Raw genomic sequence first — 16,758 nt, 5'->3', positions numbered from 1 at the left:
AAGGGCGGGATCGCTCGCTCTCCGCCGAGCCCCTCTCTCTCTCTCTCTAGACCTTCTCCCATGTCGCCGGAAGGCGAGGCGGAGCCGCCTCCCTCCTCCGCCGCCGCTGCCGCCGCCGCCGACGGCGGAGGGGGAGCGGCGGAGCCTCGGTCGCCCCCGCCGCGGCCCGATCGCGACCCCGCCGGGTCTCCGGAGGAGAAGGCCCCGGAGGACCTGTCGCCGCCGTCGTCCGACGACGACGTTGATCCCGATCATGGCAATGGCGAGGGTCTTGCTGATTCCTCCGCCGCCGCCGCCGCCGCCGCCGCCGGCGTCGATGATCTCAAGCGGAAGATCATCAGGCAGGCAAGCGCTCCGTCTCTCTGTCTCTCGTCTCTTTTAGGTTAGCGATCTTGTGGGTTGTGTTCCTTGATATTTTTCGGTGCTGTTAAGGCGTGCGTCTTTGGCGTGCGGGTTAAGATTGCAAGAGTTGAAATGACTCGACGTGCCTTCTCAATCATGTAGTTCTTTTTGTCGATAAAGAACTTAGTTTGGAGTTATTGACGTGATGAAATGGTCTTCTTTTTTGCAGGTGGAGTATTATTTCAGTGATGAAAACTTGCCCACTGATAATTATATGTTGAGTTGGATTAAGAAGAACAAACAAGGATTCGGTAAGTAATTTCCTTTCGTGGTTCTTATTAGTATTAGTGGCTTGAAGTGGCTATTGCCGATTCTCGAGCTTTTAATTCTTCAAGTGGTTTTTAGGTAATATCCTTTTGTTTTTCGTATGCTCCTCTAAGATGTTCCGTATAAGTTAAGATTTATCAATAAATTTTGAGGTTGCTTGAGCTTGGTGCGACGAGTTCCTTAACAGGGCAATGGCAGAGTCAATTGGATTACAAGGTGTCGATGAGTGGCTGACCGTACAAGGAATGTTAGTTAGTCTATTTATTGACGGGAAATGGGGCCCAATTAGGATATCCAGTTTCCTTCATCTAGCATAAAATGGATGATGAAATTCTTGCTCAATAAATGACTAATTTATTGTTTTCAAAACAAACAATCTTTGCATGTGAATGTTCTTTAAATCGTTCTAACTCTAAGAATCGTGAAGTATCTCTTGTATAAGTGTTGTTTAGATGGAATCTGTCCATGAAGACTATAAGGAAAGGAAATCGAGAATAACGGGAGAAACATGAGAGAAAGGAGGTTTCTCTTTTTGGGGGGAAGGGATGTGTGTGTGTGTGTGTGTGGTTTTTATTTTTTAGAAGAGGGGGGTGGGTTGGAGGGTTTGGTAGAGTTCTAGGAAACATCTGAGGTGGGATGCGCCAGCATTGGAGTGATGGTATATTGCTTCTTCATTCGATGTGTTAATGGTACTAGTTGTTGAAAGTAACTGGAACATAGGGATTAAATTCTTCTGAAACACTGGCTTAAACATCTTCCATTTTTTTTGTAGCCCAAATTGCTGATTTTGGTGCCATTCAAATGAGAAAATTTTCTTTTCTCCTCTCTCCTTGTCATTTTATTATTCTCTTGTGTACGTCAGTCACGCCTTGCCTTGCTTGGTCTCATGTCATTTTCAAAGTTCTCTGTTACCACTAAACATGGATATGTTGTATTGGTGTGTTTGTTCATATTATGTTAAGCTTATGATTTATGTAGGTTTTTGTTTTTGCAGTTCCTATTGGGATAGTTGCTTCATTTAGGAAAATGAAAAAGCTAACCCTAGATCATTCAGTTGTTGCAACTGCACTGAAGGAGTCTACATTTTTGGTGAGCTTTTTTTCACTTCTTAATTTTGTGAAGCTTGTAGGTCCTGCATTGGATTGGTCCACAAACACTTCCTTTTGTTACTGCAGGTTGTGAGTCCAGATGGGAAGAAGGTGAAGCGACTTCATCCTCTTCCAAGTACAGAGGCTCTGGATCCAAAGGTATCATGAGAACGGACCAACTTTTTCCTTCCTATTATACTTTGTATTATGGATTTCTTAACATCGAATATCTGCATTCTAGTTACGTACTGTTCTGGTGGAGAACCTGCCAGAAGATCACTCAGTGGAGAACCTCAAGAGAATTTTTATTGAAGTTGGAAAGTATGTTCTTATTTTTACCTTTCTTACAAGATTTCCTTCTTTTAAAAGAAAATCGTGTCCACCTGCTTCGCTTTACTTCGTCTTTCCGTAACACATGCACACGCACATTCTAATTATTCTTTGGTAATTAGGGTGAAGAGTATCTCTGTCCATGATCCTAGTGCAGTAGAAGAGTCAAAAAAGCATGGCAAGTCAGAAAAACTTCATAGCACCAAGGTATTCATATAGATGCTTGCGCTTTTCGTGTGAAGTCTGTGTTGTTTGATAATAATAGTTTTGCTTCCATGCTCATCCTAATCTAGGGTACACATTTTACTGTTGTTCTTTCCTTGAGAGCTTATATTGGTTTTTTGCAATTTTTGTGCAGTTTTCTTTACTTAGGGATGTCTTGAAGTATGTTATCATGGTTGATTTTCTTCACTTGAATTTTAATCAATCTTTTGGGATGGCTATACTTAATGATACATGGGATTGATGCTGAAGGTGTATGATTTTTTTTTTAATATTTTTGTCAAGTCCTGATCAATGACCATGTAGAAGCTTAGTGGAATTGTTTTAGATGTGTGAAAAAGACTTCAACATACTGTGATACAATTTCAAGTGGAGAACTCTACGATGACTTAAGTAAGACTTTTAAGAAGCATTCTAGATTATGAAACCTTACTGATGGTATAAGACTATGTCTGGGGGGAAATGAGGATTCATGTGGTTGACACCTAGCGGAGGAAAAAGTTGCTACTTGTCAATAATATAGTATATGATACAGGAAGGTGGCTGCAACCTTTTCTAGCACCATAAGCATTAAGGAACCTCAAATTCATATTATTTCCTATTCAATATTTCGTGGGACTTTTCAGCTTATTGATAAAAAAGTTGATGAGATTGCGTAGAAAAGGGCCTAATGAGATTCTATGTTGATTTTGCACATCCAAATGTCAATACATTAGTCAGACTGATCCACCATGACAGCTATTAAGGCTGATATGTCTCCGTCATGTCCATTAATGCCTTTAGAAGTATAAACCGGTGTAAAGTAACATTACTTCACAGTGCACTCATTCTTCATGAGTCACTTTCCCACATTGTGAATGCCAACCTTGCCAGTGTTTTGCATAGTCTGGAAATATTCTTAGTTAGAAAGAATCGACATTAGCCTTTGGCCAGAAACCTATGGTGGATAAACTAAATAGATTTCGTTTTGTCTTTTGTTGAAGAATGGTCTTTGTTATGTGTTTGCAGGTTCTGTTTCCTCTTATCACGTGATTGCAACCGTAAGATGCATGTATTGGCATTTTTATCATATGATTGTAATGATTTTTGTTTTGTTTCCTAGGAAACCTTGCAAGACTTTTTTTTTTCAGTATTGGCTTGCATAGTGTTGATAATGATTTGATATATAATTTTCAGCAATGAATTCTTATAAAGGACAAATGTAAAACAATACTATGTATAAAAATGTTTCCCTTTGTTACTTGAGGTGATTTCAATACATGCTCAAGTTTTCTCCTCCTATTTTTGCTCAACCAATGTTAAATAGAGGTCTTATTTGTGCGTCGTGATGGTTCAGTGGATGTGGGTTTTGAATCGGTAGTTCCTTACATGATGCTTGATATTAGTCCTTTCTTCTAGAGTTGGCATGTTTTCACTTTGTCTAATAGTCATGGAGATGTCTTTTGTGTGTGAGTGAATTTGAATAAGTTTGGTCAATTTTTCTTCAGTTATTTTATCCTAATTCACTTTCATGCTTTCGTTGTAGTTACATGCTCTCATAGAATATGAGGCTGTTGAAGCTGCTGAGAAAGCGGTGAGTGTCAAGTCTTTTTAACTTTTAACACTGTAAAACATTTATTACTACAAAAATTAAACGAGCTGTCCCTGCAGGAACTGACATTTCTCTGATGACTTGATTAGGTTGCTGCTTTGAATAATGAAGGGGACTGGAGGAATGGCATGCATGTCAAGATTCTAAAGCGCATGGTAATCAGTTTCAAATTTCTCTCTTTCTCTGCAGGATCAAATATTGGACATTCGCTTTCCTTCCTCCTTTTCTAACTGGAAGAAATTGTCCCTTTTGCTTCAGGGCAAGCAAGGGCAGAGAAAAGTAATCTGGAGGGTTACTGAATCTGAGAAGAACGGTTCTGCTCATTTATTCGATCAAGTTGGTGTTGAGGAAGATCACAAGTTAAGTGAGCATCATGATAGTGTGCCTGATGAAGAGGTGAGTGATTCTGCATCTTTGATGTTGTGACTATGACTTGAGTTAGCTCTTTTATAGTAGAACAACATCTGGCTTTAACTGGGATGGTAATTTTTGTATAGTAATGTTGACTAGCTTGCGGGCACATGCTATGCATGTGTGAAGTTGAGCCGTTGCAATTCATACTGGCTTAGTGGGATAGAAGTTAAATAGCGAGTGAGTGGTTACTCAACAGTTGCGGGTGTTTACTTGATAGAGTGTAAAATGAAAAGAAAAGTGAGTACAATCTTAACATTATCTATAGGCCTTTCTTCCATTTGTACAAGGATAATTATAGAATTTCCTGACTAAATGGAACTTTCCAGCTATATATAAGATAAGCAATAGCATTATGCTTTCCTTTTGTACCCCCACCTGAATAAAGGGGAGGAGTCACGGTTCAAAGCTAATTAACCTTGTTTATTTAGGATACTGCAACTGGAGATATAAATATTTTTTCTGCCTTCAAATAATGGATGAATTTGAGGTGTATTAGTGAAAGGGCAACATGAGGAATTTTCAAGCCCTTTTTGTCACTTTATTGTTATGTCTCTCCTTTCATATACAAGGATGGAGACCATATTCCCAAGGAGAAAAATGAGGACAGAAGCCGAAACCATGGGCGACCAAGGAGATACAATCTTCGCGGGGTGAATGGACACGGTATCCCTTAGTGATTTACTTTATTTCTGTTTGTTCCTTTTCTCGTAAGTGGTAATGATAGCCAATGGTTAAAAATCTTTCGCCAGGGCATGGAACTACAACTTCTACACACATCGTTGAGCCCTCAAAACCTCCTCCAGGCCCAAGAATGCCTGATGGAACAAGAGGATTCACTATGGGTCGTGGTAGACCTCCGGTTCCTGATCTAAGTTAAGCAGATCTACCGTCATATGGAGTGAGCTGTGAGGTTCATGCTCAGTTAATTCAGTGCTCAAAGCTTTGATTGAATGTTTCTGGCGTGGTCGTGGATGTATGGTGGATTGATTGTGCGAAGGAGATGGAGCTGTGCATCCATGTTTTGTGAGCAAAGGGATTGTAATTTAGTAGTAAGAAAATTCCATCTCTTGGGCAGCTTGTGCATTAGCTTCTGATATTGGGACTTCATTGTGGACTTGTGACAGCCTAAATTACAAGTTTTTTCTTGGTTGGGCGATCGAAAACTGTAACTTGTGTAGTTTCTGTAAAGTTTGGCATAGATAATATGTGTGGAGAACAATATTTGAGGTCTTCAAAGAGATCTGGGGTTTATAAACAAGGAACACCCCAATGTTTGTAGCCTGGTTTCGTTGGTCTCTGCATTTGAAGATAAATTAATTTCATTATGGGTTTCGGTGTCGGTTCTTATTGGTCCCTGTTGTTCCATTAACTCAAGCCCCGTTCAACTTAGATTTCCAAATGCCCATTTGTTTTCTCCTCTTTCTGTACCGACTTATGAAGCCTTCGCATCCTTTTGACGTAAGCTTCGAGGATGAGCTCTCAAAGCCACCAGACCGGAAGAAGAAAATCGGTAAAGCATATACTCTTTTCTTTGAATGATTGGCATGTGGTGGCACCTACGCGTGTTCATTCTCGCATGTCATACGAATCCACTGTGCTAAATGCTAAGTAAGAAAGTGTGTGTATGTGTATGCTCTTGTAATTTTTTTTTTCCAGCTTTTGTGTACTTCGAAAATCGAACATTTTTTAGGTAGTTTCTATCTCAGTTTGATTTGGTGTTTCTGTTCTCTAACCACGTGCCGTGATCGAGACATTGAGCAAAAACCAGCCCCGCCAGTTGCTGAATTCTCTTTGTGCCATTCGGTCTTTTGATGAACTATAGTTTACTCTTTTACTCTTGCTATCGAGCCAAGCGTGCTTTTGTGACGTTTGCAGAACAAAACTCAGAAAGTGCCGCGAATCGACGAAGACCGTCCGTTGCAGCAGCTTATAGCACGAGAGAGGGGTTGGTCATCTGTTGACAATTTGCATCTGAGTTTCGATCAGTGGCGCCAAGTAAGTACCAAGTTGCCAATTTGTTCTCGTAAACATTTATCAATACCAAGAAGGGAAAGAAGCTTAGAGACGCCAAGATAAACAGGGACGACATTTCCATTTTATAATTAGAATGCACGTCATTTATATTACGGAATACTAACCTTCTCCATGGACGGCGTTTGCAAGATTAATCCAAGAAAAAAAGGGGAAAAGAAAAATAATCTTGAAGTGGTTTGACCTTTCGCGATTGGGGTACTTGGCACTGTATATACTTCTGGCGTCTTTCGATTTGCGTAATTGTAATTGGTGATAAGATCGCCGGTGATTTTTTTGTGGGTCGTGCCACCGGTTGGAAGGCGCAAGTACAATTGGTAGTTGCCTTTGTCGACAATTGAAACAAAGTACATGGTGTTAACCGAGGCAATCGAGAAAGCTCTTTGGCTTAGTGGTTTGCCCAGTGACATGGAATTACGGCAGGAGAAGATTGTTGTTCACTATAACAATTGGAGTGTAATATCTTTGAATCAGATATATCATTGCGGACGAAAGACATTGATGTCTAGTACCACTATATTCATGATTTTGTGTCAAAGAGAACCACATCCCTTGAGAAAGTGCATATAGCAGATAATGCGTCAGACATGTTAACGAAGCCCTATCCCATTGACCAGGTGCAAGTACTGTTCGGACTTGATCGGCGGGAGAAGAGTCCGAGGGGCTCGGGAGAGATGACGGTCGATGAGGATGAAGCTGGACTTCTCACCATAGAGGAGAATTATTTATTAGGGTTAATACCACCAAAAATCCCAAACTGGTACGCGTGTGACAATTTTACCCCGAACATACCACAAAAAATCCTAAACTTGTACACTTGTGATAATTTTATCCTGAACATACCACAAAAAACCTCAAACTGGTACACATGTGACAATTTTACCATAAACTAAAATTTTAATATTATATTTTTATTTTTTCGAATTTTTATTAATTTTTTTGTTTTTTCTTTTCTTTTCTTTTTCTTCATCTTCAACCGGCGACCGGCCAGAGGCGGAAGCCGGCGAGGGCCGCCCTCGCCAGCGTCGGGCGAGGGCAGCCCTCGCCCGACTCCGGCGAGGGCTGCCCTCGCCAGACTCAAGCGAGGGTCGCCCTCGCCTGGGCAGGCGAGGACAACCCCGCCCTCGCCCGACGCCGGCGAGGGCCGCCCTCGCCGGATCCGGCGAGGGCAGCCCTCGCTTGAGTCGGGCGAGGGCGGCCCTCGCCGGCCAGAGGTTGAAGATGAAGAAAAAATAAAAAAATTAATAAAAAAAATTCGAAAAAATAATATTAAAAAATTATTAGTTCGGGGTAAAATTGTCACAGGTGTACCAGTTTGGAGTTTTTCGTGGTCAAAAAAATAGTTTAGGGTAAATTTGTCACGGGTTTACCAGTTTGGAGTAAAATTATCATAAGTATACTAGTTTGGGGTTTTTGGTGGTAAAAAAAAAAGTTTGGGGTAAAATTGTCACAGGTGTACCAGTTTAGGGTTTTTGGTGGTAAAAAAAAAAATTCGGGGTAAAATTATCACGCGCGTACCAGTTTGGGATTTTTGGTGGTATTAACCCTATTTATTATGGCTTTGAGTTAGTCCCAATTCATTTGAAATTCGACCCGTTGTTTAATAACAAGGAAATTTAGGTCATATTAAGAAAGTCCAAATTGGACTCTTTCCAACATCATGGTGGGGATGCAAAAAAGGAAATAAATTTTCTATTTACTTATCAAACACGAAGTCCTTGTTGACATCGGAAATGGCTCACAGTTTGTTGCATACAAATAATTATTATCAAGTTTGGTCTTGTGCGCATAGTGAGTACGCATAATATGCATGAAAACCTATGAAAGACACAGAGAGTCGAGAGCAGTTATCCAAGAAAGTTGACTGTGAGAAAACAAATAGATCCATTCAACATTCGAAGTTGCACGTCTTGTTGTTTGGAGAGGAAGCATGACAATGAATCCCTCAATGTCATCAGCTAGCTAGAACAAATGATTTCGTGATAACGATTTCTCGTTCCATGTCCCGTGTATTACTCTAGCTTCTAAACCCGCATTTTAACTTTGGATGTGGATCGAGAATAGACGTGCCGGTGTCCGTCAGACTAAAATGTGAGTCAGTTTATGGAGATACTCGCCTTGGCATGGCAAACACACGTTCGAGTTGACTCCGGAAAGATTCAGCGTGCTCAATCCAAACCTCAACCGCGACGCGCCCTTCGCTGGTCAATGGCTTTGCGCCAACACTATATTTTCCTAGAACTTTTTCTCTATGATTCCATGAAGCGCCGAGCTTGGAAGTAAGAAGAGATAGAGAGAAGATTATGAATTTCGGGCATTATTAGTTCATGATTGGGAAAATTCTAAGTAAAGACTCGAAGTGTTCTCATTTTCTCGAATAAGGGCATGAAGTGGCCATGTTAATTTCAAATAAGGGACTAACCTTGTCGGTCGGCTAAATTTCGAGACTGTATAGGGTATTTTCGTCCAAAGACAACTTTAACCTACATTTTAGTTAAATTAGATTAAAAATTAAGAAATTAAAAAGAAAAAGCCTAAAACTTAAAAAAAAAAAAAAAAAAAAAACACACACACACACACACAACAAAACAAACCTAAGTCGGAAACGGGAAGGAGCCCTGCCACTTGTGGCCGCCACCCCATCATCGGTGGGGCATTGGTCATGGCTGGCGGGGTTGCCGGCGATTTGGCGAGGGCTAATGACCCTCGCCTAGCTATGGGAGAGGGCCAGCCTTCTCCCGGTTTTGGTGAGGGCCAACAAGCCCTCCCCTCTAGTCGCTGAGGGTTGTTGAGGCACCAACAACCCTACCAGCTATGGTCAACGCCCCATCGGCGATGGAGCAATGGCCACAAGCAGGAGAGCCCTCCATTTGTGTGTGTGTGTGTGTTTTTTAAGTTTTAGTTTTCTTTTTTGAGTTTGTCTTTTTTATGGAAAATTTTTGGATTTCAAAAGAGATAAAATATTAAAAAAAACAATATCGGTATGTTTTGTTAGTCAAATTGGACAAAGTTAGCACAAGTACTCGGTTTTTACACAAAAGTGAGTCTTGGGCGAGGGCCTGCAAGCCCTCGTTGGCCTCTGGCGAGGGTCACCTCGCCCAGGTCCTCGCTAGTCGCTAGTGAGGGGTCGCCCATGTGAGGTCAGCCCTCACCTGTGGCTTTTGAGGGCGGCCTCGCCCGGCTTTCTCCTGGTGTCGCCAACCGTCGCCTGAGATCGGCCAACGGCGAAAAGAGAAGAATCAAAACAGAAAAAGGCAAAAAAGAAAGGAGAGAAAGAAAAAAGAGCAAAAGACGAAAATGTCATTGACAAGCCGATAAGGTCAAACCCTTTTTTGAAATTGACATGACCACCTCCGGTCCTTATTTGAAACAAGATCCACTTCAGGCCCTTATCTGAAATAAAATCCACTTTAAACACTTATTTGATAAAATGATGACACTTTAGGTCCTTATTTAGAATTTTCTCCTTCCTAACATAAACAGCAACTGCTATTTTCCTTCCAATCCAAGGAAGTAAAGTGTACACAAAAAAAAAAAAAACAAAAAACAAAAAACAAAAAGGAAGTGAAGTGAACGTGAAGATGATGTGGTGCAGCACGCGCTCCAGGAAGGCGCGTGAGGGGGACTCAACTGCCGAAGCACCAAATTTCAGGTAGCGAAGGTTTCGAAGCGGAGTTCGGTCGGTTTTTCCCACTCTCTCTCCCTCGAAGAAGCTTTCGCTCCGTGCGTATAAAAACGCCTTTCCGCATTTCCCAATCGAATATTCTCCTCGATTCGATTCGATCTCTCCTTCCCCTTCTGCTGCTGCTCCTCCTCGTGATCGCCGATCTTCAGGATCGCAGCGGCTCCGTCGCCGCCGGACACGCCCGCCATGCGCGCCCCGCCGCCCTCCGCCGCTAAGCTCGATCCCCCGCGCGCCGCCGCCGCCGCCGCCGCCCCCCGCCCCGCCCGATCGCATTGCCCCCCCGAGCGCCGCTCCGCCGGAGCTCGTGCCGGCCTCAAGGTACGCGACTCCGATTCTCCCCCGTCGTCGATCAGAAATGGAGTCCGGTGAGCCTCGTGCCTCGATTGCGAATGGCATCGAATGTCGTCTCTTGCCATCAGTCGATTGAGTCGATTCGGAAATTCTCGGTCGGTCCGTTGTGGAGGAAATGGGAGGGGGGAAACGGCGGATGACTTTGCTTGGTATGGGGAGGGAGATGCTGGCTTCTGTCGATTGCTATCTCGTTCTGGGAACCGTAAATCGACATGGACGTGAAGAGGGCGTCGTCTGAGTTCGGTGGAATTCCTTTTCCGTGCGGTCATTTGAATGTGCTTGGGCGCGGTGCTGTTATTGATTGGACAGTGGAATATATATTTTTTTTTTTGAAGCTTACAAAGTTCTGAACTTGGATGGCTATACGCTGTTTATGTGGTCCTCCAATTCACTTTTATCTGCTTTTTGTTTTTTTTTAACTCAAAACAGGTACATGATAAGATTTTCCAAAGGCCCGGTTGCCGTCTGCGGCGGAGCCTCATTTCGTACCGGGCATTTGATGAGGTAACCCTTTTGCGCACTAATAGCAAGTGTGTTTGTGCTCTACGCAAGTTTCTGCTGTTTTATGCTATGTGTGAATCAAATAAAGTTTACTTTGTATAAGCATCCGTTTCCAGAAAATAAACATCTTGCCCCGGTATCCCGTTTCTCTTTATCTCTGAGTAAAATCCGCTAGTTTTCTCTTGTTGGTCCATGCCCTTGTTTATGATTCTGTTGAAGTACCTATTAGGATTCGTCATTTTCATTAATGTTCTCTAGGACGCAGTCGATATCCCATCCCTTGACGATTGGGGTGGCAGTGAGGGCACCGGTGGTTATATGATTTCATCCAGTGATGGTGAAGATAGTGACAGTGAAATGATGTTAACTCCGAGCAATGACATGGATTTGCCAAAGTACAAAGTATCGACGAATGATGCATTCACAATTACTGCTCATAGATTTGCAATGATTGGCAGGCGCCGGAAGAAACGCAGGTATTTAGAACTGTTTCAATGCAGTCAGATGTGACCAAAGATGCTTATGGATGCAATACGAAGGAAGATTGTTTTCATACTAACCTGGTTCTTTTCAAATATGTATACTCGCAGGATCAAATATGGGATTTTGAACAACATGGGCTTGATTACTTTTCTGACGACCTTGCTTTTGCTCTTGGATTGGTGTGCTTGGCGGATTGTCAGATTACCGTTGCCGCAATTTTACTTGACTCGTCCTTTTTTCATGTCGGCTTTTATAGCGTCCTGTGTAGGCTACATATTTGTTCCCTTGCTTGATAGTTTTAATATTTACCAAATCATACGTAAGGAAGGGCCTGTGAGACACTATTTGAAAAAGAGAACCCCCACAATGGGCGGATTGCTTTTTGTGCCCGTTGGTGTAGCCGTTGCACAAGCCATAGCTGGTTTTTCTTCAACTGAAGTTACTGCAGCTACTGTAGCGACTCTGTCATTTGCTGCAATTGGGTTTATAGATGATAACCTAAGCCTCGCCGAGAATCGAAATCATGGTTTATCTGCTTGGGTGAAATTATTGTTAGAGGCAAGCTTTCTTTCTTACATCAATTCCCTACACAGATTCAGATGTCTCCTTAAGGTGTCTTTAGTCAAAGAACCCGTTCGATAAATATCTGAAAACTGATTCTGAATGGTTTACAGGTTGTTGTTGCGACAAGTTTTGCTTTGTGGCTGGATTGCACGAGGATATCATCACCTTATGGCATGTATACCTTCTTGTAACTAATCTGATCAACCTTTATCTGATGGTAACTTACATATCTAATCTTGTGCCAATGTTTTAAGAAAATTTCACTCCTGAAATTTTTCTGGTGCTTTCATCTGTCAATTGATGGAAGACACTAAAATGCTGCAAGAACATTACATAAATCACTATTGGATGTGTATTCTTCTTCAAAGTCATTGCTTGAGAGGTAACGGCAATTAGAAAAACTAGGCGCATGGTGCAAATTACCTTAAGCAGAAGGTGAACAGTTTTAAGATTCAATTCAAGTGAAGGAGAGTCCGTCTGTTTGCAGATGTCTTATACATAAATGACTCAACTTTCTTGACAACGGCATATGTTGGGTCGAGAAGTACGGAGACCCATTTTTCTTGACTGATCCGGCTTTTGGAGTTCTGTGAATTTTACAATGGACTTTAGTAAAACATTGAGATTTAGTGATCATTAGAACAGCATCCTTCCACTAACAAATGATCAATCAAAAACCTCTAGTACTATTTTCTTCTCAAGGAATTAAATTTATGTAATTCGCTTCTTGTAGATCAGCACTTGCATCTTATTCTGCATTCATGAGTTTCTCTTTGTTTAATGTTATCTTTAGTACCGGTAAAGCAGAGACTTTGGCATATCTTTCTTTTGGCAGGTCTTTGTCTCAACTTTTATAGTTGCATGTATCATGTCGTAAGTTTCTTTCTTTTTTAATAAAAAAAAGTGCTTCGTTCTGTTTTGCATAGGGACTTCTCCAATTGGATGGAGTTAGCGAAAAGTTGATAATTTGCAGATCCCTATTTTAGTGGACCTTATATTATCCTTTAGGGGTCAAAATCATGTGACTGACAGTTATCTCTTTCCTTTTCCCCCCTTTACTATTAAGGAACTAGGCTAAGTACTGAAGTTATTATGAGAATGTCCTGTGACAAAATTGTTGCGAATTTGTTGAAGTAGATTATGTTTGTTTATTAAGATGCCATGCTTAGCTCCTTTTCATCAATAGCTTATACATCCGTTTGTTTTTTCAAGTTTTATATTTTTTGTTTAGCTGATAAAATGTTTACTTCCTACTGTGGCATTGCCTTTCTATTTAGTAAGCATCCATCTATTAGTTCGATTCACTCATTTGCCTTCTTAATGCAGGAAAAAGTTGGTTCCCTTACCAGCACCATTGGGCATTGTATGCCTGGGAAAGTTTTATTCTTTGTTGACATCGTTTTGCTTCGTCTCTATGGGAAATGGGATTGATCTAACTGATGGTCTTGATGGATTGGCGGGAGGGGTTTCTGCACTGGCTTTTATAGCAATGTCAGCTGTGGTGCTTCCGATATGTGCTGGTGAGTATTGTGAAGAGTGGAGATAGATGTAAAGTGTCTTCTGGTGCATCTGAAGAGTTTAACCAATGTGAACAGATCTTTCAAAAGAGAAAAACTAATCCTGAGAGAGTTTCATTGCGACAGGTTCTGAGGTTTAGCAGTGTTGTAGAGTCAGTTTTTTCTGTATGTTTCAGTATACTAACAACTGTGTATATTGGAAGGTAGACCTTGCTATCTTCGGTGCATCAATGGCTGGAGCCTGTGTTGGTTTTCTTTTGCATAATCGGTACAAAGCATCTGTCTCCATGGGTGATACTGGATCTCTAGCACTTGGTGGAGCACTAGCTGCAATGGCAGCCTGTACGGGAATGTTCCTTCCGTTATTCATTTCTTCTGGGGTTTTCGTTGTTGAAGCATTCTCTGTAGTTTTGCAGGTTAGTCATGGAATACTTTATTACAGTATGGTTACAATATACTTTTTCGCCTAAGAATATGCAGTGTCCTTTGTCCCTACAGAGTAACTAGCCTTCGCTTGGCTGTTTTGATATCTTTGCCATTTCATCAATTAGATTAAATATAACGAGGTCAAGAAAATTTCGATGTTTGGAAATATGATCTTGCGATGCACTCACTTTGGTTACGGATACACAGCCCTTGTGTTTGACTGAAGATTGCTCTACATCTTTGAGAAGATCTCATTTCATATAGTGTCCTCCTCTTTGGAGACCTCAACATGAGACTGACATTAGGATGTACTCATCTAGAGGAGGGCTTCTTTCCCCTAAAGAGGACCATAAATACCGGTGTATTTTTTTACCAATCGATAGCCTATGGGGGTGATTACTAGTGCTAGGATATATATGTGCCTTTATATCTCAAGAGAGCACTGGTACCGCTTAGTCAGCCACTATCAGAAGAATTGATTTCTTCTTCTGTCTTAGGTAAGTTTAATCTAAATTACAAAGTTAAGAAAGGATAGTTCTTACTTCTTAGCACCAAAGTTCTATTGCTTGATCCCAGAAGAAGTCGCAAATGTACCCAAGCACAAGGGCCCTGCTAAAGCCTTTATCTTTGAAGATTGGTTTGAGTCACAGTACCAGGGTTTATCTCAGACAGATCAGGTCCAGGTTTCAGCTAACTTCTGGATTTTAAGGCTATGAACATAACCAGGAAGGAATCACTGGTTAGAATTGGGGGATGACAGCTCCATGAATATTGGCATTCCAACACTGAATCTGATTTACCTGTTGTTGATCGGGCAAATTGATATTCAACAGGGACTGATCAGTACAAAAATATGGAGATATTTTTTAAGCATCACAAGAAATTTAATTCTCAATAAGGATTGTTTCAACATTTACCTTTGGCCATTAATTGATCTATATTAAACTTTTTCTGTTTCAACAGAACACACAGGTTCTTCAAGTTACTCTAATCATATGTTTTATGAGTAAGAGAGGCCTTGAGTCAAATTCTCCCTCCGTGGCTTTATTTGATATAGTAGTGGAAAGAATTTGGCATTTAGGTTCATTGTGTGTAAATCAAACTTTATACACATTCAAGAAGTTCCCCGGTATTCATTAATTATGACAGGTGAAGTTTGGTTTTTTGTTTTGCATTTACCGCCATCTGTCCTGCATTGCGCATGTATTGCCAAAAGCAATGGTGATGATTTTTCTTATCATGTTGCCTTGCCTAGTTCCTGGAATTGATTGTATCCATATTTCAGGCATCACATTTCGAAGCCACCAAGTGCTTGCATGGATATGGGGATCGCATTTTTCAGATGGCACCCCTTCATCATCATCTCGAATTATGTGGTTTCAAAAAACCGATTATTGTAGCCGGGGTATACCTTTTATCGTCCATATTGTCCTTGTTCGCTGGGTATGTGGGTCTTATATCAGCATAATTTTTATAGAAATTTTCAGAAACTTTTTGAGTTAGTGCATAGAAATTCTCATTTCACTTATAGGAACACTTACACTTAGATACAATTTTTTTTTCTTGTTTTTTCCGTTCTCTCCGGCATGAAATTTCATACCGAGTTAACAGATATGGTAGGATGACATCTCCTGAGCTCAGCGGTCTGATTCTATTTGGCATACGAATCGCTATGAAAGAATTTCTCCTGTTTAGTGGTTCCTCATCGTCAGCTGCTTTGGTTTTCTTCAGTTAGTTTCATTCTCTTGTCGTGAAGCAATTGCCAATTTTTCCTCCTTGTGCGCTATCCGCTAGACGTTAAGGGAGGCTTGATTGGATTTGTGACTAAGCAGTCCTTTACCAACGCCCCTATATATAATGCCTCCCCTCCTAAAGAGGGGCTCATTTCCTTGGACTTGATCCTTTGGAAATAGACTCAATTTTCTTTCTATTCCTTAGGATTTTTAATTTTTATCTAGATGCATCTAGGTCTAAATAAGCCGACAATGTGAGGTCTAATCTTTGAAAAAAATCTTACCAAATAGGGTTTTTCGATCCGATAAATTTCACACATTTTATTGTCCTGAAGGCTCTCAATGTAGAGCTAGCCATCCATGCTTACTTTCTCCTACCTTTGGGATCTAATCCAAGCATCGCTGTCTCTCTTTCAATTTATCCAACTTAATCATATCCTTTGTGAATGATTTGAAAAACTTTCGTCATTGGACCGTTAAATATCACAATATGATTCGAAATACAATAAGACTGTAAAGGAAACGAGTGAAGCGATACGATGATATTACTTATTGGTCAATCATAGTCAAAGTACATTATTTATGAACAAGATTATAAGCTAAAATGGACTATTATTAGGTCCGTTTTCAGCGCTAAAAACTTTTTACGCATGCATTTTTGGATGTTGACGCGTAGATTGCGATACGTGACTGAACTTATTCATATGTCAACTATCTAAAGATGAAATTGGAAAGTAGTTCTTCTATTGGCAGTGAAACTCAATAAAAATCCAAAAGTTATTGTTTAAACATATGCAATTGGGTAAATTTATGCCATGCCATTAAAGTATAGTGTCACGGAACAAGCGTAAGAGTGAGCTATCTTGTCCAAAGTATAGTATTTCAAATTTTAAAAAAAGAACAAAATCTTTAGAAAAATATCTTTTCGATATGATCTTTCTCAGACATTTCACTATGTTTAATGTCTAATGTAAAGCTAACGATTCACGCTACTTTTTTCTATTCGGGATCTAATCCAAGCATCGCGCCCCCTTTTAATTTATTGAAGTTCACCATATCATCAAATTAGATCCTTAGAGCAATTGTATAGGAATTTCTGAAGCATGCTAAAAGATGGCTCCTCACTATGCTACCTACTATGAGGAGGTGCCAT

The 16,758-nt window shown here is 40.8% G+C and overlaps 2 protein-coding genes across 2 annotated transcripts; both read left to right on the top strand.

Moving 5' to 3' along the window:
• Positions 1 to 5,639, top strand: LOC115666409 (la-related protein 6A). Its single transcript, XM_030588141.2, has 11 exons — positions 1 to 345; positions 572 to 653; positions 1,664 to 1,758; positions 1,845 to 1,916; positions 1,999 to 2,078; positions 2,210 to 2,294; positions 3,835 to 3,882; positions 3,990 to 4,055; positions 4,159 to 4,296; positions 4,884 to 4,977; positions 5,064 to 5,639. The coding sequence occupies exons 1-11, from the start codon at positions 61 to 63 to the stop codon at positions 5,189 to 5,191; spliced, it is 1,173 nt and encodes a 390-aa protein (XP_030444001.2). The 5' UTR covers positions 1 to 60; the 3' UTR covers positions 5,192 to 5,639.
• A 4,509-nt stretch (positions 5,640 to 10,148) lies between these two features.
• On the top strand, positions 10,149 to 15,579 carry LOC115688929 (phospho-N-acetylmuramoyl-pentapeptide-transferase homolog). Its single transcript, XM_030614892.2, has 8 exons — positions 10,149 to 10,348; positions 10,811 to 10,885; positions 11,141 to 11,358; positions 11,473 to 11,923; positions 12,040 to 12,104; positions 13,256 to 13,449; positions 13,654 to 13,862; positions 15,158 to 15,579. The coding sequence occupies exons 1-8, from the start codon at positions 10,217 to 10,219 to the stop codon at positions 15,338 to 15,340; spliced, it is 1,527 nt and encodes a 508-aa protein (XP_030470752.2). The 5' UTR covers positions 10,149 to 10,216; the 3' UTR covers positions 15,341 to 15,579.
• The last annotated feature ends 1,179 nt before the right edge of the window (positions 15,580 to 16,758 follow it).

This window comes from Syzygium oleosum, unplaced genomic scaffold, assembly GCF_021117445.2.
Source record: "Syzygium oleosum isolate NSW1041296 unplaced genomic scaffold, Sole_v2.1 Sole_v2.18, whole genome shotgun sequence".
Lineage (NCBI taxonomy): Eukaryota > Viridiplantae > Streptophyta > Magnoliopsida > Myrtales > Myrtaceae > Syzygium > Syzygium oleosum.
The sequence above is the reverse complement of the archived record's forward strand: the minus strand, read 5'-3'. Positions and strand labels throughout refer to the sequence as shown.